The sequence below is a fragment of the Perognathus longimembris genome, chromosome 6 (genome assembly GCF_023159225.1).
Source record: "Perognathus longimembris pacificus isolate PPM17 chromosome 6, ASM2315922v1, whole genome shotgun sequence".
Classification (NCBI taxonomy): Eukaryota; Metazoa; Chordata; class Mammalia; order Rodentia; family Heteromyidae; genus Perognathus; species Perognathus longimembris.
The window spans coordinates 86,387,693-86,413,767 of NC_063166.1; the positions used below are offsets into that span (position 1 = coordinate 86,387,693).

At 53.1% G+C, this 26,075-nt stretch overlaps 1 protein-coding gene across 4 annotated transcripts in view; it reads right to left on the reverse strand.

Moving 5' to 3' along the window:
- Nucleotides 1–1,250: 1,250 nt before the first annotated feature.
- The window catches only part of Zbtb46 (zinc finger and BTB domain containing 46), a 42,636-nt gene continuing 17,811 nt past the window's right edge, over nt 1,251–26,075 (reverse strand). For all 4 annotated transcript variants that reach the window (XM_048349755.1, XM_048349754.1, XM_048349756.1 and 1 more), the window contains 3 exons: nt 21,055–21,339; nt 6,553–6,728; nt 1,251–4,694 (listed from right to left, as the gene is read on the reverse strand). In XM_048349755.1, the coding sequence (XP_048205712.1) occupies nt 4,293–4,694; nt 6,553–6,728; nt 21,055–21,339 (863 nt within the window). In that variant the 3' untranslated portion in view covers nt 1,251–4,292. The remainder of the gene's footprint in view (nt 4,695–6,552; nt 6,729–21,054; nt 21,340–26,075) is intronic.

Sequence of the window (26,075 nt, forward strand, 5' to 3'; positions counted from 1 at the left end):
ACCGATGGGTTGTCTGGCCTGACCCAGGCATTCCCCCCCCCCCCCACTTTCCTCCACCTGGAGCCCCAGCTCTGTTCCCCCCCCCCCCCCACAGCCTGCTACAATCCCCAGCGCTGTCCCCCCACCCCCACCCCATGCTCAGCTCTACATGTGCCCACCAGGCCTGCCACAGTGACCAGGCCTGCCCAGCAGCTGAGGCCACGAATGGTGGCTGGGGGAGGGTCTCAGGACACTCTAGAAAGAAGCCAAGTTCAGGCTGTATCTCCCCCACCCACCTGGAATGGCAGCCCTCCAAGGCTCAGGTCTGCACACCAGCCCTGCCTCCCAAGCTCAGGGCCAGCCTGAGGTGTTTGGGGGCGGGGGAGAGGGTCCCAGCCAGCTACACCCCATGCCCCGGAATGTCCCCCAGGAGGCCCCATGGTGATGCCAACAAGTGCCAGAGGTGCACAGCACGGGCCACTGGGACCTGCGGTGTACGGCTGGCCCCCACTGGAAGCTTGACAGCAGCTTCCCGGCCTGAGCCCAGCCTCTGGTGCTGTTACTTGGCCTCCCTCCCAACCCAAGCTTGGGGCTGGAACAAGCAGGACCCGGGCACGGGGGCGGGGGTGGGGGCAGTATGTACTTCCTTGGAGGTTTGGGGAGGGTTCCTGCCACTCAAAATGCCTCTAAGGGAACCAGCCTTTTTCTTTTCTTTTCTTTTTTTCTTTGTGGTTGTGGGGCTTGAACTCAGGGTCTAGGTGCTGTCCTTGAGCTTTTTTCACTCAACGCTCGTGCCCTACCACTTTGAGCCACAGCTCCACTTCCGGTTTTCTGGGGGTTGATTGAAGATATGAGCCTCACAGACTCTGGCCCCAGCTGACTTTGAACCTCAGTCCTCAGATCTCAGCCTGAGAAGCTAGGATTCCAGGTGTGAACCACCAAAAGCAAACCACACGCCACTGTCCCCTTGGCCCTGGGGCAGCCAGCCACTGCCCACACACTTGCAAGGGTGTTGATGGGACCCGCTCTAGGCCAGTCTATAGAGTCACCCTGAGGAGCGGGCTAACATCTCAACTCATTTGTGAAACTTGTGTCTTCATGTCTGGACTGTATCAGGCAAGGAGAACAACTAAAAGTTGAGAGGGGGTGGTTATTTATTTTTTTCCCCAGGAGCTGAGTCTGCCTCCTCAGGGTAATGACAAGGTCCAAGACTCTCTGCTGGGCAGGGGTGGTGGGCAGCCAGTGATGAGCCCCAGGGTCTGAGGGGCCACCCTCTAGTCACCCCCACCAGGGCAAGGCCACGGAAAGGCACTGTGAAACACACAGGAGGCGTCTGCTTGGAGCAGCCATTTCCGGATTTATTGAAAGCAATCATTTGCAAGAATGTCTATGCTAATCCCATCACAGAAAGGAAACCCACAGGCAGCCTGGAACACAGGAGGCAGACAAGAAACCTCAAGATCCACTGGAGAAGGTAATGCTTACCTGTCCCGTGGCTACAGAGACGCAGAAGGACAGAGCTGTGATTTCCCACCAACTGATTACGAAAAACCTCCTCCCCCAAATATTAAACACATCTTCAGTACAAACACAGGTTTATAATAATTAATATAAAGTCAATATAATATAGATTATCTCCAGAGAAAATCAACAATCTTCAAACACTGACCTTTTTATCTATTCTATTTTTGACAGGTTGAAAGCATGTTGAAAAAATAAATATTTCAGAAAAGCACGCGCAGCACCCTCACTACAGCGGTTCTAAAAGGGCTACATACAAAACACAACACAGGGTCTAAGAACAAAAGACAACCACCATTAAATATGGCTTTCTTAAGAGTTGCACATGTCACAGAATGAGCCAAAGTAAGATTATCTTTCATAATATTGCAAAAAATTCCAGTTTTTGCATTTTTCTCAGTTTTTTTTAAAGGAAGATGTGCAAAGTTGGAAGCAAAGCTGTGTTTTCTGATTCAGGTCCCTGTCGAGTCCTGGCAGTGTCCTGTTTCCCAAAACCCAGAGAGTTCACATCTACAATCTGGTCAGGACCCAGGGCTCAGTAGAAAAGGCCTGTGGTTTCCCTACCCTCCACCCTCCCTGTGGACCACATTCTCCATTTGGTGTCACACCAAAATACGCAGACACAGGAAAAAAAAATACAAAATGTGAAATGTAATCTACACATTTTTCCTCTTCATAAAAAAATATTTATTAGTTTGAACATTGATTTAAAAAAAATCAGTCACGTAAAAAAACAAACAAACCCCTTCATTACATACTTTTCTCTCTTGACTCCTGAGATGGATGTATTCATCTGGGTCTCTGAATTTCATACTCTCCAGTAGCAAACTGAGTTAGAACAAAGCCTTTCGCATAGCAAGCACCTGGGGAAGGTGGTGGGGCAGGGATTTGGCCCTTGGGTTTCCAGTACAGTATTGGTTTCAAGGAACTGCCCTGTGGCAGCAGCAGAGAACCCCCAGGAAGGAAGCCAGAGCAGAGCCCACAGAGGGCAGACATCCTGAGAGCAGAGGCTGAGGGGCCTGGGAGGCGGCCCGGAGGTCCTAGGCGGGACAGGTAGAAAATCTAGACACTGGTAGCAAAGGCCTGGTTTCCAAATGCATTTTATAAGAAAGTAAGTGTTTAGAAAAGGCATTTAAAAAGTGGGAGAAGGGTAGAAAGTTCTGAGAGCCCTCAAGAGGGTCTGGCAAGGCTGGAGGGAGCCAGCCCGGAGCTTTGTTGGGTTAGCTTTGCTGCCCTACTGGGGAGTAGCCCCCAGAGCACCCACTGAGTGGGCGGCGAGCAGGGCATCCTGAAGTTCTGGCTCCAAGGAGCTCACAGCACCCCTGAGGATGTATAGGCAAGCTGTCCAGAGTGCTTTCCGATATTGGGGGAAACAGTGGCTGACTTTATTTTTAAATAAGAGCCCCGGTTCTTCCCCATGGCACAGACCACAAGGACAGCACCTTATCAGCTACATCCAGACGGGGCAGCCCCCAGGGCGGCTGGTGCTCAGGGAGACGGCACTGGACACAGCCATGGGGCCTTTTCCTTTCCTTGCCTAAGAGAACACATGTGACACAGTAAAAAAGTTGGTAAAAGTCATTTGGCTTACAGTCTGAAAAAGAAAAGCAAAGCTGGTCTCCATCCCGTGCCAGCAGCAGCCTGAGGAGCCCTGTGAGGTGGAGGGGTGGGGTGTCTCCACAGCCCGGCCAGACACAGCCTGAAGGAGGGGCAGGGGGGCCTACAGCCTGGGCAAGCAGCCCGCCTCGGGGTCCCAGACACGCAGGGCGGAAGATGCACGTGGGCCTTCACTGTTTCACTCGGGAAGAATGAAGGTGGGGTGAGCGCCTTTATAAATACAGCAAGAAGACTTGACAGTGAGCTACAGGAGCTAAAGGAAACAACCCTATATCGTTTGTCACGTGAAAAATAATACCAAACAAAATAATTTTCCGTAACTACTCCACTAGCCTCTGACTACTTGGAAATCTGGTTACCCAGGTAGGGAGGTGTTGGTGGCACCTGCAGCGGGAACGTTCTCCTCCAGTGTTAGCAGCAACCAGGGCAGAGCCCGGAGTTAGCTGGTGCCCAGGGTGGACGAGAGGTGCTTGGAGGATGAAGCGCTAAGGCCCACCCACTGGAACCCACGGGGGTCTGACCTGGGGGCACAGGACCCTTCTGGAGGGCTGCAGCCCCTCACCCTGTTGGCTGGGGGCTGGGCTGCTTCCACCAGAGATAGCACCTGCAGCTGGGCCTCCTCAGGTGGGAATCTGCAGCCATTTTGTGTTAAGCACCAAAGCGTGGAGGTAAAAAGATCACAGGACTCTGCACTGGACCTGGTGGCAGGAGCTGAGAAGGGGCCACTGGTGAGGCGGGGACAGAGCTACCTCGCCGGCTGGGAGCGGAGCCGCGTGGGCAGTGCTGCAGGCAGACACAGCTCAGGTATACGCAAAACTCGACATCTGCTGGGAGCAGTGGCCTGCAGAACTGCCTTCACTGTGACCTGTCCACAGAGCCATCTTGCATCCCTCACCAAGCAGGCAGCAGAGGGCTTGACACCCTCAAGTGCATGCCCGGGCCCAGCCCCGCCCGCACACTGCACACACCTGTGGGCATGGGTGGGAGCGCAGCCCCTCCCGGTGCCCACATCTATTCCACACCCCTGCCAAAGCCCCAGGGCTCCCACTCAGTGGGGTATTCGGGGCAGGGGAGGGCCTGCCCTGCCCCCCCCAGGTGAGTAAAGACCCACAAGACACACACACGGGTGGACGAAACAAGGCAGCCACCAGCCGCCTTTCCGGCCGGAGAGGCCCCTAGGAGATCCAGGCAAAGTCCTTGTCAGGGTCCCCAGAGGGGCTTCGGGGCCCCTGGGGGGAGTCTTCATCTTCCTTGTCCTCGCCCAGCAGCGCGTCCTCATGGGCCAGGCCCACGTCACCTTTCCACTTGGCCACCTCCTCCTCCTCCTCCTCTCCCAGCTCCTCCTCACCCTCTCCACGTGGGTCATCTGGGTCCTCCAGGTAGGGCCCTTCGCCAGCAAAAAGTGGCTCTGGGGAAGCCTCGCCGCCGCCGTGGTCCAGGGGCATGGCCACGCCCCGGCCAGCACAGTCGGTGCACACGCCGTGGCGCCGCGAGCCGTGCTTGATGCCCACGCTGGCGGCGGACATGAACACACGGCTGCACACCTTGCACACATACTTCTTGTCCTTACTGTGGACCTGGGGGACAGGGCGGGCAGCAGAGGGTCAGGGCCTCTGGCCAGCAGTCTGTGCCAGGGCCCTAAGCAAGCATAGGAGGAACGAAGGCCCTCGGCAAGCCTTGGGGTGACAGATCTCAGGTTCCCGAGCCCCAGCCTTGGGGTCCTGCTCAGCCCGCATGAGCAGGATTGCAGGAAGCACCTGAGCAAAGCCTTGCAGTCCTCACCCGAGGGAGGCCGGGCACTAGCGCAGGAGAGAGCCCCACGAGCCTCTAGCTGGGCCAGGTCGCGGTACACACTTGCCCAGGCGACCCACCAGAGCGCACCCCCCGGCCTGTGGCTCCCCCCTCACTGCCCTATCGCTCCCCTCCAGTACCCTGGGGCGCACGGCTGCTCCCACGCCTCGCCACTCACCCTACACAGGGCAGAGGGAGCTGGGCTGGCTGCCCAGACAGAGGCCCCATTGAGAAAGATAACGCCGCTTGCCTGGGTGAACAGGCTGGGCTGGAAGCGCTGTTGCCCTCGTTGTGGCTGCAAGCAGCAACTGGAACTTGTCCAGCATACGTCGTGATGGACGGGGCAGCGAGGGAGCCAAAGACTGGGAGTAAAGGGGGGCTGGGTGTGGCAGCTGACACCTGTAATCCCAGCTACTCAGGAGGTGAAGATCAAGAGGTCACGGTTCAAGGCAAGCCTGACAAAAGGTTAATGAGACCCCCATCTCAATCAATAAGCTAGGCGTGATGGTGTCTGTGACCTTCAGCTATGTGGGAGGCCATAGGGACTCTACATGAGCTGGGGACTCTGCTGCACCCCTAGAGAGAATGGGGCTGCTTTCAGAATCTCTCACCAGGGCCAGATGGTGGGGCAGTCACTGGCTTAACTAAAACATGCTCCGGAAGGAAGCAAGAGGGGAGAAGGCAGGGTGCCATGACAACCTGTTGCTAAGAAGCCCCTGGGAGGAGAGGCTCTGGAGCGGCAGCTAGCCCCAGCACAGCAGCCACTGGACTGGGCCCTGGTGCTCACACCTATAATCACAGCTATTCTGGAGGCTGAGATCTGAGGATCCCAATTCAAAAACCGACCCAGGCAGACAAATCTGAGAAACTCCTACCGCTAACTAGCAAAAAGCCAAAAGTGGTGGGGCTGGGAATGTGACTTAGAGGTAGAGCGCTTGCCTAGCGTGTAGGAAGCCCCGGGTTCCATTACTCAGCACCGCATAAACAGAAAAAGCTGGAAGTGGCGCTGTGGCTCAAGTGGCAGAGTGCTGGCCTTGAGCAAAAAGAAGCCAGGGATCGTGCTCAGGCCCTGAGTCCAAGCCCCAGGACTGGAAAAAAAAGCAAAACAACAACCCCAAAGTGGAGGTATGGCTCAGATGCCATCCATGAGGTCTGCCCAGGAGCCCTTCAAGGCTGGAACCAGGCTGGGGGCGCTTTACCAACAGCCCCTGGGCCACAGGACACAAGCAGGGCGGGACTGTCGCCACTGTGGGGAGTGCGCGCGGTGGACTCCTATGGGGTGACAGAGCCCACGTATGCAAAGCACACTGACTGGCGCAGAGGGGGACTGCACAGACTCCACAGGGGTTGAGACCTGGCCACTGGGGCCGTTCTGTTCTCAGAATGATAAAGGGCATGCCTCAAAACCCTCTTGCCCCAAACGTGCCCTGGCAGGCAGCCCTGGCAACCACTACCGTCAGAGAGCTGCAGGTAACCAGGCTGCCGCCCTCCCCCTCCCCCTCCCTCAAGGCTGAATGCCAGAGCCTGAGATGTCCCCTGCACGGCCCCCCCCCCCGCGCTGCCCCCGGCGCTGCCTCCCCGCGCTGCCCCCGGCGCTGCCCACCTCTGCCCCCAGGGGCTGCCCCCCGCGCTGCCCCCACTCACCAGCGTGTGCCGCTTCATGTGCTCGCGGCGAGTGAACTTCTTGCCGCAGATCTCGCAGGGGTAGGGCCGCTCCCCGGTGTGGGAGCGCATGTGGCGCTTGAGGATGCACTGGTGCATGGCAGAGAAGCTGCAGTACGGGCACTTGAACTTCTTCCTGATGACCGTGAATTCGTTCACTGAAAGACAGAGGCAGAGGCGTCAGACGACGTGGCAGGGAACCTTCTCTCTGTCTCCGCCGGGCTCCCCCCGCCCCGCGGGGCACGACTCAGCGGGAGGGGAACCCCTCAGCGTCAGCCATCGCCGCACGGAGGACAAGCGGGAGACACGTCAAAGTGGGCTTGAGCCACAGGGAGGCCAAATTTCACCCCTGGCCAGACCCCACCCCCACTGCACCCTCAGACCCCACGGTCGGCCCCGCCCACGCCCTCAGACCCCACGGTCAACCCCATGGTCAGCCCTCCTGACACACTCAGACCCCACGGTCAACCCCATGGTCAGCCCTCCTGACACACTCAGACCCCACAGTCAACCCCATGGTCAGCCCTCCTGACACACTCAGACCCCACGGTCAGCCCCGCCCATGCCCTCAGACCCCACGGTCAGCCCCGCCCACACCCTCAGACCCCACGGTCAGCCCCGCCCATGCCCTCAGACCCCACGGTCAACCCCATGGTCAGCCCTCCTGACACACTCAGACCCCACGGTCAGCCCTGCCCACGCCCTCGGACCCCACGGTCAGCCTTGCCCACACCCTCAGACCCCACGGTCAGCCCCGCCCACACCCTCAGACCCCACGGTCAGCCCCGCCCACGCCCTCAGACCCCACGGTCAGCCCTGCCCACGCCCTCAGACCCCACGGTCAGCCTTGCCCACGCCCTCGGACCCCACGGTCAGCCCCGCCCACGCCCTCGGACCCCACGGTCAGCCCCGCCCACGCCCTCGGACCCCATGGACTATGCAAGTAGAGCAAGGCCCAGGGCAGGTCAGACATGATAGGAAGGAGAGAGATAAAACCCCACCCTATCAAGGCAGTGAATTCAAGTACTGGCACCAAACCACAAACAAACAAACCTAGAATCCTAACATGTACATGGTATAGAATATTATTCAAACTGTAGCTTAAATGTCTGGATATAACATAACTTGTTAGAAGACATTTCTAGTTTTGAACTGCTGGGGTCCCCGACCACATCTGCCTTGCTGAAAGAACCTGCGCACTGCTGTGGCCGCCGGCAGCTCCTGTGGTCAGCCCCAGCGCCACTCAGGGCCCTGCCGGGGGCAGGCCTCCTGGAGATGGGCGCAGCTCAGCGAGCACCAAGAGCAGGCTCCCCAGGGAGGCTGGCGCCTGCCTGGGCGCTCACGCTGGGTGCCCCCGCTAGGTGAGAGTGAAAGGGCACGTCACGAGTGGGGCACTCACGGCAGGTGACAAGTGACACACAGCTGTCCAACCGTTTCCCACCCACACCCGACGTCTCCCCAGAGGGAACAACCTGAAGCCGCCAGTGGTTCACATCTACCATTCTAGAGACTCAGGAGGAGGCTGAGATCTGAGGACCAACGTTCAAAGCCAGCCCGGGCACGCAGACAAATCCCAAACACGGATCTCCAAATAACCAGCAGAAAGCCAGAACTGGAGGCAGAGCTTAAAAGCTCATAGGGCCAACTGCGAGTGAAAAAGCCAAGAGAGAGCTCAAGGTCCTAAGTTCAAGCCCAGTATCAGGAAACACTTGAGCTCTTCCACTCAGCACCCACACCAGACCTTAAAGTACCACTCCTTGTTCTGCTCTCTCCTACCACACAGCCCTTTTCAGCCCTGTGCTTCCTGGACTCCAGGCTTTTACACCTAACAGCAAAGGGCCACTCTCAACTGGGAAACAAGAACAAGGAAAGTAGCTTTCACATCATTTTATCTGTGTGTGTGTGCACGCACGTGTGCACGTGCATGCATGTGCACTGGTCCTGGGACTTTAACTCTGGGCCTGGGCGATATCCCTGAGCTTTTGTGCTCCAGGCCAGCACTCTAGCACCTACGTCACACATCTGCTTCCAGCTTTTTGGTGGCTAATTGGAGATAAGAGTCTCACAGAATTTCCTGCCTGGGCCGGCTTCAAAATCTCGATTATCAGATCTCAGCCTCCTGAGTAGCTGGGATTACAGGTGTGAGCCACCAGCATACACTTCTTAAAACAATTCTTGTTGGTGGTGCACACCTGAAATCACAGGTTGGAGAATATTGGGATTGGAGAATCATGAGTTAGAGGCCATTCTGGGCTACACAGCAAGACTATCTCCAAAAACAAACCAGCAGACCCCAGTCTGCTTTTCTTACAGCAGCACCAGTGACGAAGGCATACAATTCGTCTCGTAAACACTGAGTCAGTCCTTTTTAAAATTTTATTTTTCCAGTCCTGGGCCTTGGACTCAGGGCCTGAGCACTGCCCTTGGCTTCTTTTTGCTCGAGGCTAGCACTCTGCCACTTGAGCCACAGCGCCCCTTCTGACGTTTTCTGTGTATGTGGTGCTGAGGAATCGAACCCAGGGCTTCGTGCATGCTAGGTAAGCACTCTACCACTAGGCCACATTCCCAGCCCACTAAGAGTCTTTTAAACCCCCATGAAGACGAGCAACCAGTGGCTCACACCTGTAACCCTGGCTACTGAAGAAACTGAGATTTAAGGATCACAGTTACCACAAAGCCATCCCAAGCAGACAAATCCAAGACCCTTATCTCCTATTAACCAGCAAAAAGGTAGAACTGGAGGTGTGGCTCAATAGGGGAGCACCAGACACGAGTGAAAGGTCAAGCAAAAGTATGAGGTCTTGAGTTCAAGTCCCAGTACTGGCACACAAAACAATCCACAATAAAAGAGTAATTCACATAAACTGAAAAACACAAAGGATCATTACGTTGAAACAGGCGGTCTCTCGGTGTGTGCTAAATCTGAGCCAAGGTGCCAGGAATCCAGTGTTGTTGGGTCAAACAAGGCAAGCAGGATGCCGAGGTTGGCAGCATCCTACCTGAAGTACGGAGCTCGATGACTGGCTGAGCGTGACAGGACTGTGAGCACACCACCCAGCAATCCACACGTGGCCAGGCGCTCCCACACGAGGCACGTCGTCCCTGACGCCAGTCCCCCCTGCCCCGCAGCTCTTCCTCGGTCCCCTCACAGTGACACAGAAAGGCTCACGATCAACTTTCCTCCAGGACGTCCAGGATGTCCAGCTTGCTCGGTGTCATGTGCTGAAATGACCCCAACAGGATGGCGGGTGTCTGCACGCCCCGCAGCAGGCCGGCCCTCCACGGCCCAGGCTGCCCGCCCCAGAGCCTCCACGCGGCGGCCCAGTGCCCTGCATCTACTCTCCCCACTCGGGATCACGCGTGGCCTTCATTCCTCTGGATTTGGCTTTCCCAGGGCTGGCCAGGCCCTAGAGGAAGTGACAGGCCTACCAGCACATCTTTTGTGTGTGACCAACCAGCCAATTTCCTCACTCCCAGGGGGTTGCAGGACCATGGGACCCTGCCTCAATTTCCCAGGCAGGTACCAGCAGCCTGGGCAGTCCCCAGGGTAAAACGATTCAGAATTAAACCTGCTTACCCTTAGACTGGTTCTTCCTACAGACACCTAATAAAGCTCTACCTGTCTCTTCCCCTCTCCCCATAGGCTGGGCCAAGGCCGAGCAGTATTGGAACCCCCCCCCCATCCCCACTCCCCCAAGCTGGCCTCAAACTTATGATCCCCCTGCTTCAATTTCATGAGTGCTGGGATTACAGGCACACACCACCATTTCTAGTCCTTTGACTTCTTTATTATACTGCTGAGGATGAATAGAGGGCCTGGTTTGGGACAAGGGACAGGCCTAGCACAAGATTTCAGGGGGCTTCTCATACCACTTAGCCTCATCTAGAACTTTCAGCAGCACTGGATATACGTGGTCATGTGGACAGCATGCTCTCACTCTCAAATCTAGAGGCAAAGTACAGACATCCAACGTACAAAGGGACTGCACTCTTCAAGTACACAAAGCATTCAGTGTGCCTAACCTACGAGACACTACAGCTAAGCAACAGTGTGTAGTCCAATAATGGTTGTTTGCCCTGGAAATCGTGGCTGATGGAGCTGCAACTCCCTGCCACTGGCCAGCTACAGGAAAAGATGAAAGTCTGAACTTCACTGGGACTTGAACTTAGGCCTCACCCATTTGCCAGGCAGGCATTCTACCACGTGAGCCATCATTACTCCAGGGCTAGCTTAGAATTCAATCCTATTGATGCCTCCCTTGTGGCTGGGCTGTCAGGTGGGTATGCACCGTCACATCCGGCTTTTACTGGTTTTCTTTAGAGACAAGGTGTTTTCATGTAAGCCAGGTTAGCTTGCTTCCACCTCCTGAGGGGGCAGCTGGAGCATGTCATGTAGTTATGAAAGAACCAGGCTTAAGGTACATATTTTTCCTATTTGTCCTTCATATTTTCTGTTCCTTAACCGCCCCCCCCCCCCCTTTCTTTCCCTCTTTCAAGTTAATCAGCCATCACTGTTCTTCTCATCATGAAGGCTCTACATATTCGACCAGTCCACGTTTACTGTGAGTGCTCGGAGAATGCAGTCAACAGCTCAACGCCATGGGTAACCTGCGCCTTTAGTTTTTATGTCAAACTCTAGGAAACTTGCAGCTGATTTGCACAACCTGTCCATCACTTCCTTTCTTCAGTTCTACGACCCCCAAGGCGGGCCCCTCTGGCTCTCCTCCACTGCGCGTTCCTCCTCGCTGCCTGGGCCTGCCTGCAGCTGGGGCACTCCAGCAGGCAGCGCCGCCTCCCACTGGAGGCTCCTGTGGGCAGCACAGCCATCGGTGGCCCCTCTTCTGTGGCTGCTTTTAGGATTCTTCTTTTTGTCTTAGGCTTTTTAAGTTTGGCCATGATGTACCTAGGTGTTGTTTTCTGTTTGGTGTGTGTGTGTGCGCACACAGAGCCTATGCACTGTTCCTGAGCCTCTCCGAGCTCAAGGCTAGCACTCCACCACTTAAGCCATAGCATCACTTCTGCCTTTTTCTGTTTATGTGGTGCTGAGGAATCAAACTGAGGGATTCATGCATGCAAGCACCCTACCACTAAGACACATTCCCAGCCTTCACTGAGCTTTTGGAGGCACTGAAATCCTTTGTTGGTTGTGAAAAATTCTGAGCTGCTGTCTCTTCCACTACTGCCTCTGCCTCTTCTCTTTTCCCTTTTGGAAAACCCAGCACACATACATTAGCCATGTCTTTTTGCTTAACTCCCATTCTTTTCCTGCTTCTGTGTTTTTAGCACAAAATTCTCCTGCCATCTGCTCCAGCTCACCAGCCTACCTTCTGTCGCCTTCTGACATGTCCACACTGCTCTCAAGCTATCCACTGAATTCTTAATTTCAGATATATTTTTAGGTCCAAAAAGTCTGCTTGATTCTCCTTCAGATTCCTCCTGAAATCCTCCACCTTTTTTCATCTATCATGTCCATTTCTTTGACTATGTTAGCTCTAGACCTCCTGAGCCCATCTCCTAGCAGCAGTGTCTGCCATCACTCCTGGCGGGTCCATGCGCTGGATGTTGGTATTTAGCACATGTGGTAACCTCCCATGAGATGCCCAACAGGTGGATGGAAACGAGGAGGCAGTTCAGAATAACATCATCTCCTGAAGACTGCGAGGACTACGTTTCTGTGCTGCTTGTTCTGTCTCTGGGAGCAGATGGACCTACACAACTGTCTTTTATGATTGAAATTATGTTTTCAAGAAAGATTCAAAGATACACTTTTTTTTTTTTTTTGCCAGTCCTGGGCCTTGAACTTAGGGCCTGAGCACTGTCCCTGGCTTCTTTCTGCTCAAGACTAGCACTCTACCACTGGAGCCACAGCGCCACTTCTGGCCTTCTTCGATATATGTGGTGCTGAGGAATGGGCTTCTTGTATACGAGGCAAGCATTCAACCACTGGGCCATATTCCAAGTCCTGAAAAGCCAATTCTTGAACCACAATGTTTTAATGAAATTCTTCAATAAAAAAAATTAAACCGGGCTGGGAATATGACTTAGTGGCAAGAGAGCCTGCCTCGTATACATGAAGCCCTGGGTTCAATTCCCCAGCACCACATATATGGAAAACGGCCAGACGTGGCGCTGTGGCTCAAGTGGCAGAGTGCTAGCCTTGAGCAAAAGAAGCCAGGGACAGTGCGCAGGCCCTGAGTCCAAGCCCCAGGACTGGAAAAAAAAAAAAATTGAACCAAGTATGGGAGACAAAACTTCTAAAGAGCCCACTCGAGATTCACATGTTGGGTATCTATGCTGTTTTAGAAGAAATAATGTCAGATGTACCAATGAAACACAGCCACTATGTTTTCTGCATCCTTTTCCTTTAACTCCACCACAAACTCATTTCTCTTGGAACATGTCTAAAATTTAAAATTGTTTTCAAAAATCAACCAAATTCTGTTGGCCAAGAGCACCAGACATCGCCACAATGCAGCTTTGCATGACTCCCCAAGACACCGTACCACTGGATCCTGCCTCAGAGAACAAAGGCAAGCAACTGATGGCCTCTAACGCCACTTTTTGCCTAGCCACTCAAGGACTTTCCAGGCCCTCCAACCTCGGGTAGACTCATCCTGCCTCATGTGCCCGGCTGCACAAGTGAGCTTTGAGTTACGATGGCGAACAGACCCATGGTGACCAACAAAGAGAGGAAAGAAACATGTAAGTAGGTCCCAGTAACTGGGATGGAAGGGCTGCAGGGACAGGTTCACGGTGTCTGCTGGCCACCTGTAAAGGGAGATCGGCATTAATTCCCAAGGAACAGACGCAAGGGGGAAAAAGCCAATAAAAGAATATCAGTACTCACAAAACTACACTTAGGAAGACCTTTGTAGAAAGAGTACCTAATCAACTTCAAGATCCAAGTTACATGGCTACCCTCTTGAAGAACTCCCTTCTCCAGGAAGGGCAGTTAAGAGGCAGTCCAAGAGCATAGCCCCTCTATCTTCAGTTCACACTCCACACAGATGAGCAATAAGGGTGGCGTAAAAATACTGGGCGTGATCAGACTGACAGGCCAGGGCCTTGACCCAGACCCCTGCTCCCCCTACTGGAGTGAGGCCGGCCAGCCTGAGCCTTGACCCAGACCCCTGCTCCCCCTACTGGAGTGAGGCCGGCCAGCCTGAGCCTTGCTGAGCCCCTGCTCCCCCCACTGGAGTGCGGCCGGCCAGCCTGAGCCTTGACCCAGACCCCTGCTCCCCCCACTGGAGTGCGGCCGGCCAGCCTGAGCCTTGACCCAGACCCCTGCTCCCCCCACTGGAGTGCGGCCGGCCAGCCTGAGCCTTGCTGAGCCCCTGCTCCCCCCACTGGAGTGCGGCCGGCCAGCCTGAGCCTTGCTGAGCCCCTGCTCCCCCCACTGGAGTGCGGCTGGCCAGCCTGAGCCTTGCTGAGCCCCTGCTCCCCCCACTGGAGTGCGGCCGGCCAGCCTGAGCCTTGCTGAGCCCACCTTTTGCTGTTTGGCAAAGGGTTCCTGGAGCATCCCAGGTACACAGTCACCTGCTCTGAGGAAGTGAGCTGGCACCCAACCCTTGGTGTCCCACAAATACTGGGTTTGGTCCTCAGATACTTCTCGAAAATTACTAGGTCAGAACAGCTTGGCTCTGCTTCCCACAGACAGTTACCTAACTTTCTGTCCCCATATGACTTAAGCTGGCAAGCCATTGTGACTCCACTTGGAACCCCTGTGTGTGCCTAACTCCCGCGTGCTGACGGGACAAGGACAGGCCTTTATGGGCACTGAGGGAGGATCCAGGACATGACTGCACTGAGGCCCACGAGACCCGTCACTCATGGCTCTGTGGTCACCCCTCCTGCAGGTGGATGAGTGCTGTACAAGGCAAATAAGAACAGGAAAGGGGCCCACCGAAGCCGGTTCCACAAGGACACGGGCGAGTGGCGGAGATATTCTGGCCCATCTTCTCTGTTGGCTCCGTAGCTGACTTTAGCCACCCAGGCTGAGCAAGAACACCCAGGCCTAGGGAAGGGATATGGAAGGAAGCACCCAGCATCCTTAACAGGACTGCACAGTCAAGTCAGAGAGGATTTAACAGGGCCACTCAGAGTCAGCCCAGAGAGGACTGCCCAGCCCAGCATCCAGGCCACAAGAGACATCTATCTAGAGGCAGACAGACAAGTTATAAACTGTTGGATGTGAGAAAGTTGGACAAGACTTTTACCGCCAATACTTTGTCACCTCTCACTCACCTGGTCCCTGTCCAGCCTCTACAAAGATAACTGGTCACTGGCCACCTAGAAAGGAAGGCTGTTGTTAATTCCCAAGGGATAGATGCGCAGAAGGAAGTCATTAACAGAACATCACAGAATACCCAAAGCTATGCTAGGAAGACCCTTGTAGGAGGGGCACCTGGCTCACTTCAGGATCCAAGGCACGTGGTTATAGTTCTTCAGGAATGGCAGCCAAGAAACAGGCCGTCCCATCGCAGTGACCCCCATAGCTTCAGAGACAGAAGGCTCCAACAGCTCTCTGTGGGGGCAAGAGGGACATGGGCTCTGAGGCTGCAATTGTCAGAAACACAGTAGCCACTAGCAGGCAGGAGCCACTAGAGGTGACCATGGCTCTTAGTTTAGGAATTGATATTTTTAACCTGCTTCTGTGTGAATCAAATGTCATGCTTTTTTCTGCTAAGGACTATTTGGATATTTATGACACCATCACAGCCCCTACAAAATCATCAATGCCGGCAGTCAAAAGTAGAGGAGGAACATATTTATCTGTTCTGTCACATATCGAATGACTTCACAGGCCTTGTACAGCCCCCACCTATGTGGGGAAAAAAAACCTGAAAACAAAAGCAAAGAAACGTCTTCTTTATTTTGGACAGTGTCCTGTGTTGCCAAGGCTGGTCTTGAACTTTGTACCTTATAGAAGAATTCTATTTACTTTTGTTTCTGTTGATTGTAGATTTGAACTCAGGTCCTGGGCTCTGTCCCTGAGATTTTTTGCTCAAGGCTAGTGCTTACCACTTTGAGCCACAGTGCCATTTCTGGTTTTCTAGTAATTAATTGGAGATAAGGGTCTCACAGACTTTCCTGCCCAGGCTGGCTTCAAACCACAATCCTCAGATCTCACCCTCCTGAGTGGTTAGGATCACAGGTATGAGCCACCAGTGCCCAGCATGAGAGAAATACTTTATTTATTTATTATTTATTTATTTCCATTCCTGGGGCTTGAACTCAGGGCCTAAGCACTGTCCCTGGATTCTTTTTGCTTGAGGCTAGCACTCTACCACTTGAGCAATAGCACCACTTCCAGCTTTTTCTGTTTATGTGGTGCTGAGGAGTTGAACCCAGGGCTTCATGCATGCTAGGCAGGCACTCTACTGCTAAGCCACATTTCCCAGCCCTAGAGAAATACTTTAAATGAAACATAAAGCAAATTAACTTTGTCCATGTCATTGTAAGAGTGAAGCAAGCATTAGTAAAAGCCAGTGTCTTTGATCACCCAGAACCGTGAGCCAATTGTGGAGGAAGAGCCAGAGGGAAGAGGGGAATCAGGCTCTCATACCAACGTTGCTTCCAAGCTTGTCAGAACAGTGGATACAGGAGCTCATAGTCCCACATCCACTGGAACTTGCTCAATGGAAAAGCAAGGTGGCTCCTTGCAGTGTTGCTTCCAGGATACCTAGGGATGTGGCTGAAGTATCACCTGGCTATGGGTACACTGACAGCAACTTGGTGAGGTTCATAGAGACATCCTGGGGCGCTGAGTGAAGAGAAGGTGGATGATGTCTGCCGTCTGTCCCTCAAAAGTGATTCATGCCTCAGGGTCACAGGAAACCAGTGTCACCCATGTGGACCAATGCCAACTAGCAAGCTTTAGAGAGTTCCAGAAGCACTGTGGGCCTCCTGCTAGTTAACTGGAGACAACAGTATCACAGAGGAGCTGGGAATGTGGCTTAGTGGTAAAGTGCTTGCCTACCATGCATGAAGCCCTGGGTTTGAAACAGAAAGAGCTGGAAGTGGCACTGTGGCTCAAATGGTAGAGTGCTAGCCTTGAGCAAAAGAAGCTCAGGGACAGTGCTCAGGTCCCGAGTTCAAACCCAGAACTGGCAAAAAAAAAAAAAAATCTCAGAGTTTTGTTTTGTTTTTTAAATCATAGCTGCCCAGGCTAACTTCAGACTTCAGACCTCAGACTCCTGAGTAGCTAGGATTACAGCATGAGCCACCAGCACCCAGAAATCCTTTTTTTTTTTTTTTTTTTTTTTTGCCAGTCCTGGGGCTTGGACTCAGGGCCTGAGCACTGTCCCTGGCTTCTTTTTGCTCAAGGCCAGCACTCTGCCACTTGAGCCACAGCGCCACTTCTGGCCATTTTCTGTATATGTGGTGCCGGGGAATTGAACCTAGGGTGTCATGTATACAAGGCAATCACTCTTGCCACTAGGCCATATCCCCAGCCCCCCAGCAATCCTTTTGTTTTCAAGATAGGGTTCTGCCACTACCTCTGTCCAGGCTTTTCAGGGACTCAGAATCCTCCTTCTGCCTCCCAAGGACTGGGGTTACTAGTATGAGCCATTGCCCCTGGCTTATGAAATAACTCTTTAAAGTGAAATGAAAACAAGTCACATCCTCCACGGTTAGGCCTCCTGCCTAGACCTTCATCCCAGCTGCAGGCCACAGGCCTGGGAAAGAGACTCCACACAGCCCAGAGCCCTGATGGCTCCAGGGCCAACTTCAACAAATGCTGATGTAGAAGCCTGGCCCTTCTGCAGGACTTGGGCAGCGCACCCACAGCACTCAAGGGGGACACTTTTAGCATCCTGGGTCACCACAGATGGAATGGGGCCGTGGCTGCTCCGTGGCAGCTTCCTGCACTTGAAGGTCAGCTGGTCTGTCTCCAATTCGCTTGAGTAAATCAAAGTCACTCTTGTTCTTATGGTAATTCTCCAGGGCCCACAAAGGCCACGTCGGCACCAAGGTCCTGGGTGGATCAATGCATGCACTCTGGGCAACTTTCCATGATACTTCTCATGCTTTCTAGTCAGCAGTCAGCCTACTGCTAGAAAATGAAGGAAAGTAAGAAAACCAAGTTAACCTAAGTCAAATGGGAAATGACCTCTTCAGAAGAGGTCAGTTAAAAGATTGATATGAGGGCTGGGGATATGGCCTAGTGGCAAGAGTGCTGGCCTCGTATATATGAGGCCCTGGGTTCGATTCCCTAGCACCACATATACAGAAAATGGCCAGAAGTGGCGCTGTGGCTCAAGTGGCAGAGTGCTGGCCTTGAGCAAAAGAAGCCAGGGACAGTGCTCAGGCCCTGAGTCCAAGCCCCAGGACTGGCCAAAAAAAAAGATTGATGAGCCAGTGATGAATCTGCCATCTGTTGAATTTTATTAGTCCTATGAAAACAAGCAAGTTAATTCAGCTTTTCTAGAACATCCCAGAGCCATCTAGAGAACTGTCTAAATAGCTGTTGCTTCGTACTATGGGCACACTTGCCACAAACTTAATGTTCCTCTCAGCTAAAAACTCTGTAGCTACTATCTTGTTCTTGTACAAAACTGCCATGACTAAACCACACAGAGACCGACACAGTATGCAAACGGCAAGGAGAGGTGGGCTGCCAACCACAGCACTGAGACACACTACTGTCCCCTTTCTCCGCTAAGGCGCCCATTGTGATGTGTGTCTTTGAGAGGCTCTAACGGAAGTCTCGGCCCTGGCTAAGGCCAGCCAGGAGCTGAGAGAGAGCAGGCCTGGGCATGAGGTATGCTCTTCCTTCAAACATGTGGAGCATGCCAGCCAGAACAGCTTGGCGCCTCAAGAGGAGGGGGCTGTGCACCTAAGGCTCAGTTTCCAGAACTGTGAGGTGGTGCTGGGGCTGAGCCCCCCGTGATCAGCCGTGCCCCCACATATCACGACCCAGTCCCAGCCCACAGGCAGCTGCATGATTGTGTCAACTGCCCGCCTACAGTAGAGAAGTACAGAGCGTGGAGGTGGCTAACATTCTGCGGGGAGTGGTGACAGAACAGACGTCAGGTGCAGGGAAGCTGAGCCCAGCTCTCCTGGTGTTCAGCTCCTGACTCACTCAGGTACACGCATGCACTGACCCACAATGCAACACCTGAGACCCAGCCACTGCCCTGACTTCACCCGACACCAGGGCCCCACTGCCACTCTCCTGGCTGGATCCTGTGGTCTAGTGCAGGAGGTAGGCCACGTTTTGGAATTAAGTGTTCTGGGTACTTCAGTCTGCAAAAAGATAGGCAGACTACACTTAGGGTGTTCTTATTTCCCTAGCGTAAGACAACCTACAAGTGGACGAGTTCCACACACAGCCAGAGTCATTCAGTTCACAGCTCAGCCACCAAAAGATGCTCACTTTATTTTCAGGTATTCTTTGGGGACTGAACTCAGGGCCTTGCACTTGCCAGGCAGGTGCTCTACTACTGAGTCACCAAACCAGCACCCAAAATCATTCTTGGTAAAAAAGGCAGCTGGCATCAGTGGCTCACACCTGTGGTCCTAGCCATTCATGAGACAGAGCTGAGGATCATGAGTCGAAGCCAGCTACAGCAGAAAAGTTCATGAGACTCTTCTCTTGAATTATCCACCAAAAAGCTGGAAGTGGAGCTGAGGCAAATGGCAGAGCACTAGCCACGAGCAAAACAGCCCAAAGACAGTGCCCAGGCCCAGGGTTCAAGCCCCAGGCCCAGAACACGATCACACGCGCGTGCGTGCATACACACACACACACACACACACACACACACACTGTCTGGGAGGGGTTCTTGCCACCTCTACTCTGAAGGAAGAATTTGCACTTTGTGGGTCACACACGAGCAGAAGCACCTCGGAATCCAGGATGGTCTGGGCGGTCGGAGGTATGGGGCTCCTGCCCCGGCTCCCCTACCCTGCCACGCCACAGACCTGGCCCTGCCCCAGAACTCCCGACCTTGTGAATCCCAGGTTCCAAATCCCCTGAAACCACCTCTGAGGTGACTCCCCACACCCTGGGGTCTTGACAAACCGCACAATGTCTTCCCACATTTGAATATTGGTCAGACCCGTCGGCCTATCCTGTGTTCAATGTCTACTAATGTGCTACTGTATTTTAAAAACCTCGACAATTGTATGAGTATTGCTGTCCTCACTTCTCAGATGTGGGAAATGAGGCCCAAAGATAATTCTTTTTTGTATGTGTGCCAGTCCTGGGGCTTGAATTCAGGGCCTGGGCACTGTCCCTGAGATTTTTGCTCAAGGCTAGCACTCTACCACTTGAGCCACAACTTTACTTCTGGCTTCTTGATGGTTAATTAGAGATGTGTGTCACAGATTTTCATGCCTGGGCTGGCTTCAAACCATAATTCTCAGATCTCAGCCTCCTGAATACTTAGGACTACAAGCATGAGCCACCAGTGCCAGCCTAGGGATATTTCTAAAAGCACAGGCAGCTGCAGTGCCCACTGCCTGCGGTGCTCAGCCCTGGCCCATTTTCAGGGCATAACCTAGCACTCATCAGCATCATTTATCTAAGAACAGGGAATAAAGAGAACAAGAGTTGATTTCCACCTTTAGTCTTTATTCGCCATAGCAATTTGCATAACTTCCTCAAACCAATACAAAATCTCTACAGATGGTTCAGTATTCATTAAAACAAAACTAAAAGTACTATTTTTTAAAAGTAAAATTGAAACACACATTGGCCCCAAAGTCCTCGCATCCAAGGTGCCTGACTACTCTTTTGTCATCCTGTGGCATGCAGGGTGCACAACTAGCCACTTGTGCTGGGACTTCAGGGACCGGGCACCATTCCCGCTCCAGCTCCAAGTCTCTGGTTTGGGATGTGCCCCTCCCTCCTAGGAAGAGAACCAGGCCCGGCTCAGCCTGGCTCACGCTCACACTGAGTACCAATCCAACAGGACACTACAGCCAGGTTGGCACCTCCCCCAACATCAGCATCTTATAGGGCAGCCTCCCTTCTACCAGTGCTATTTCCCAAGAACAAAGCAAGCCGGGGCCTAGGTCAAAGCTGCACTCAGCTCCGCTCCTGCATCTCCCACCCAGAGGGCAAAGCATGGCCCTCTCCACTCCGAGACACAGAGACCCTCTGCTCCCCTACCACGGCTGGCTCCACCGGGCGGGAGCTTTCAGTTTTTTAATCACTGTGTGCACTTGTAAGTTCAGAGGGTTTTAGGGTTAGACACCTTCAACTGGAGTACAAACATCCCAACAAGCCCTTGCTGCTCCCTCCTTGCCGCCTGACCACACACCCTGTAAAGCAAGTGTGAGGGTCCCAGGGACCTGAGAGGCCGATGCAGGCTGTGTGGCCTTGCTACCTCACTCGGCCTTAAGGGGGTGGCCACCCACTGCCATCTGTGATGGGCAGGCTGCGCCCTCGTCCGCACTGGCACCTGGGTTTGAGACTTGAGACCCAAGGACGGAAACCACAGCAGGTCACAGCAACACAGCAAGGGCTGCACTTACGGGACAGGGCGTGTGCACCCTTGGGCAGGTACTCCAGCAGCAGGGAGCCGTCGTCCCCCAGCACGTCCGCCTTCAGAGACAGCAGGCTGTTCTTGCTCATGAGTGCCGCGCGCAGGTTGGCCACAGCAGTGGCCTGGTGCAGTGCCTCGTCCTTCTCAGGGGTGAGTGGAGGGACTAAGTAGCTGGCTTCTCCTCCCAGGAGGCCCTCGTCCACGTGTGCATAGAGCTCCGTCCTCTCCCCCCGGCCGTCCCCGCTGCTGGCCTCGGTGACTGTCAGGTCTCTATCTGGGGTTGGGAGAGACACACGTTAGCACGTTAGTAGTGAGTCATTTCAAGACTGTGCCGTCGCGTGGGGGATGCGAGGCGAGCGTCCCGCCAGGCTCTGTTGCATACAGTCTACACGCAACGGCACGACACGACCAGGTGACTGCCTCAGCACTGCGCACACCCGCCCCACCAGCCCACACCCAGGACTTTGTGCAAATCTTGGCCACGGCAAAATCACAGCTGCACTCACAACAATGGGGGAGGGTCACCCACCCCCACCTGGCTCCGGAAGAGAGCCTAGGACAGCTCTTGGGGCTCAGAATTTCAACTTCTCCAAGAAGACACACTTAGGCATTCACGGTCTACCTGGACGTTCAAACTATAAAATGCTCAGGGGAACTCCGTGTGGTCTTAGCTTTGGCAGTGGGTTGATAGATAAGGTACAGAAACACAAGCAACAAAACAGGTATGTTGGGTTTCATCAAATTATTAAAGCCTTCTGCCAGGCACAGCTGCTCAAATGTCTCATCCTAGCTACTTGGAGAACACAGACAGGAGGACGGCAGTTTCAGAGCAGCCCCGGCATAACGTTCAGGAGACTCCCATCCCACTCAATGGCTGGGTAGTGACACAAAAGTCATTTGGCCGGGGGGGAAGCCCGATAGCCAGGCTCAGGGGTGCACACCTGTCATCCCCAGCAACATCGAGAAGCACGGGGGCGGGGGGTGTGAAGCACAGCCAGGCAAGCCCAGGCACCAAGAGACACATTAGGGAAGTGGTGCTGTGGCTCAAGTGGCAGAATGCTGGACTTGAACAAAAAAGCTCAGGAACAGCACCCAGGCCCTGAGTTCAAGCCCCAGGACTAGAGAGAGAGAGAGAGAGAGAGACAGAAACAGACAGCCACACACACACACACACACACACTCAGGACTCTGTCAAGAAAGTGACAAGACAACCCATAGACTGGAAGAAAAGATCTGCAATCCATGGAGCTAAGAAGAAATCTCTCACTCAAAAAGACAAATGAAAATGGACAGACCTCACTACAGTTATCCAAAACTAAATGGCCTATGAGCACACAGAAAGATACCTAATCATCAGCCATGAAGGCAGTACAGATGAAAAGAGCCACTACCAAAAAAATCAGAAAATAATAAATATCAACAAGGATACGGAGAACCCAGAGCTTCTAAGGGTGAGGACTGAGCAGCATGGAGGAAGGTTTAACAGTTCCTCAGGTGACCAGCAAAGGTGCTTGAGGGCAGTAGAGACCAAGACGACTGGTGGTCACTGAATTCCTCACCCTTCAGAGGAGAATGTGAAGGAAGGAAATGTCACATGAATGGATGTCTGACAGAGAGAGGGGCGGTGCCCCTCAAAGGCTGGAGAGGTAAAACGCCCATCCTTGTCTGTCCAGGGCCTCCTAGATCAGCCAGTATTCAGAACAAGGCATTTTAGAAAGACAATGTCAAAAGAAGAACGGGCCGCTGAAATCAGCTCATTCATGTGCGTGTGTAGCTAGGGCCCCATATTCTGGGGAATGCACTTTTGCTGTTGTTATAAAAAAGCTGGGATACTAGAGAGAGACTGTGACTGGTACAACCCCTCAGCAACTAGACATTTCAGGTTTAACGAGGATTCAGAGAGCATTCTGTCCCTCACTTCATGCAGGCCCCAGGCAGTGGGCTCTCCTCGCTGAGCAGAGAGGAGGAAGGCTGAGACGGGGGCCTGGGAGCACTGGGACAGGTGGCACCCGGCCTCACCCTGAGAACATTGAGCCAATGTGACAAAAAGTGCCCACACTTTTCCCAAAACACGGGTCCCAGATAAGCAGGCTGTGTACCACAGGTCCTGCCGGGACCTGTCCAGGAGCGCCAGTGCACAGAAATCCCCACTGCCGGGACCTGTCTCTACTGAGCTGTCAGAGTTGATCTATGCTAACAAATGATTCAACCATTTGCCTCTGAGAAGATATGGGTAGTAAACTTAAACTTGATGTCAAAAAAGTCAGACTAAACTAAAAACAATTAAACACAAAACTTTAATGGTGATGTTAAAAAATAAGAAGCTAAGCCAGGCACGGTAATACATACTTGGGATCCCAGCACTGGGGAGACTGAGGCAGGGGGACGGTGAGCTCAAGGCCAGTCTAGGGCTACACAGGGAGACTTTATCTCAAAAACAGCCAGGGCCAGTGGTTCACACCTGTAACCTTGCTACTCAGGAGGCTAAGATCTGAGAACTGCAGTTTGAAGCCAGTCTGGGCAAGAAAATCCATGAGACTGTCACCTCCAATTCCCCCTCAAAGCCAGAAGTGGAGCCATGGCGTAAGTGGTAGAGCGTCAGCCTTGAGCGAGAGAGCTGGGCAGAGTAGCATGTCCTTGAAAAGGTGTATGAGAAGCTGAGATGAGAGGCTCACACTGCTAGGCCACTCTGGGGGAGGGGGAGGGCAACAGACACCCGAGAGGGAAGCTGGACAAAGTGAAGCACCTGTGTTCTCAGCTATACGAGGAAGCTGAAAGTGTGTAGACTGAGGCTCAGGTGTGTGCAAGACCGTAGCCTCTGCCTGGTGTCAGAGGCTCACACCTGTAATCCTAGCTATTCAGGAAGCACCAAAAAATAAAAGGACTACCTTTTTAAGAAAATGTAAACACAACAATCTAAAGGCGAGGAAGCACAAGACCCTAAGTTACACCCCAGCAGCAGGAAGATGGCTTTTTATGTGAGTGGTTGACTGTTCTGAGCCATAATGGATTCTTCCAGCAGCAATATCCACAGCCACTTGCAAACCCCTTCTTCAGTGTTGCTGCAGTCCTGGCGAGAACCCAGGGAAGCTGCTCAGAGGTGCCCACTCCAAGGCTCAGCTCTCTCTGAAAAGAGGGATCCTTGAATAACCACACTGTGAAGGTCAGAGCCTGACGAGTGACCAGTGACTGGCACCAGATGTGGCCCCCCCAAGCCCCTTGAGGACACCACACAGGAAGTAGAGGCACCATTCACAAAAGGCGCGGAAATGTGCCAGATGCTCACTTCCTGGTCAGAGGTCAGGCCAGGCTCTATCAAGGCACTTCTACGCGGGTAATTCAGGGCATTCTCTCCTTTGGCCGCCACCACACATGTACACACACATGGTATTACAATACATTCCTGAATACATGTGCACATATCACACACACACACACACACACGAGATCACGCACACTCACACAAGCATATACCACTGAGGATGCCCCCACAACACCTACCTGCCCTGGGTCCTGCTCACCTCTAGTCATACACACAATTTATGCTTAAAGCCTATGTCCTACCAAAACGGGGCAGTATTTTTATTATTTGACCAAGTTCTGCCTGGACCACAGTAATATCCTCAGTGTGTGAGTGTGAGTATGTGTGTTGGGGGCAGGGATACTAAGGATCTAACACTGAGGTGTACTCCCAAACCAACTCAGCAAGCATTTTTTAAATGAATGAATAAAAGAAAAAGGAAAGGAAGAGAGAAGTAAGAAAAGCAGCAGTGTATCTCTTGGCTACGAACGCTGCTATTTTAACAATGGCCCTAGCCCAGACTGTGCTGAGCTTTGCCCTACAATACCAGCTTCTAAGTTGCTGTTTGTATGTGTGTACAATTGAAGTTTACTTTTTGCATATGTTTTCCAATTGTTCCAATGAGTTTTGGCACAAAAACAAAACAAAGAAAGCTATGTCTTGGGGCTGAGAATATGGCTTAGCAGTAGAGTGCTCGCCTTCCATGCATGAAGTCCTGGGTTCGATTCCTCAGCACCACAGAAACAGAAAAGGCCAGAAGTGACGCTGTGGCTCAAGTGGCAGAGTGCTAGCCTTGAGCAAAAAGAAGCTCAGGGACGGTGCTCAGGCCCTGAGTTCAAAGCCCCAGGACTGGCAAAAAGCAACAACAATAACAACAAAACTAAGCACTCTGAACCCATTTGGTGACAGTGGGATCAAATATCTGGGGCGAAGCGTGCCAGCGGTGCACCACTTACTTGGGAATGTATTGCAAAATTTCAGGTGGGCTTTTGAGTAGGCAGATGGATAATATATAGTATTGGGGCTTGAACTCGGGGCCTGAGCACCATCCCTGAGCTTCTTTTTTTTGCTCAAGGCTAGCACTCTGCCACTTGAGCCACAGCGCCTCTTCTGGCCTTTTCTATATATGTGGTGCTGAGGAATCGAACCCAGGGCTTCATGTATAGGAGGCGAGTGCTCTATCACTAGGCCACCTTCTGAACCCTGGCCTCCCAAGCAGGACAGGGGCTGCCAGGACTACACTGGGCCATTAGGGGCCCAAGTGGAGCTGTGCTGTGCTCTCTACATCTTCTTAAAGAATATGGTTTGGTGGGGCTGGGGATATGGCCTAGTGGCAAGAGTGCTTGCCTCGTATATATGAGGCCCTGGGTTCGATTCCCCAGCACCACATATACAGAAAATGGCCAGAAGTGGCGCTGTGGCTCAAGTGGCAGAGTGCTAGCCTTGAGCAAGAAAAAGTCAGGGCAGTGCTCAGGCCCTGAGTCCAAGCCCCAGGACTGGCCAAAAATATATATATATATACATATATATATATATATATATGGTTTGGCTGGGTGCTGGTGGCTCATGCTGCTCTGGAGGCTGAGATCCGAGGATCACAGTTTGAAGGCAACCTCTTATCTCCAACTAACCAGCAATAAGTGGAAAGTGGAGGTAGGGCTCAAGTGGTAGATCACCAGCTATGAGCAAAGAAAGCTAAGAGAGAGCAA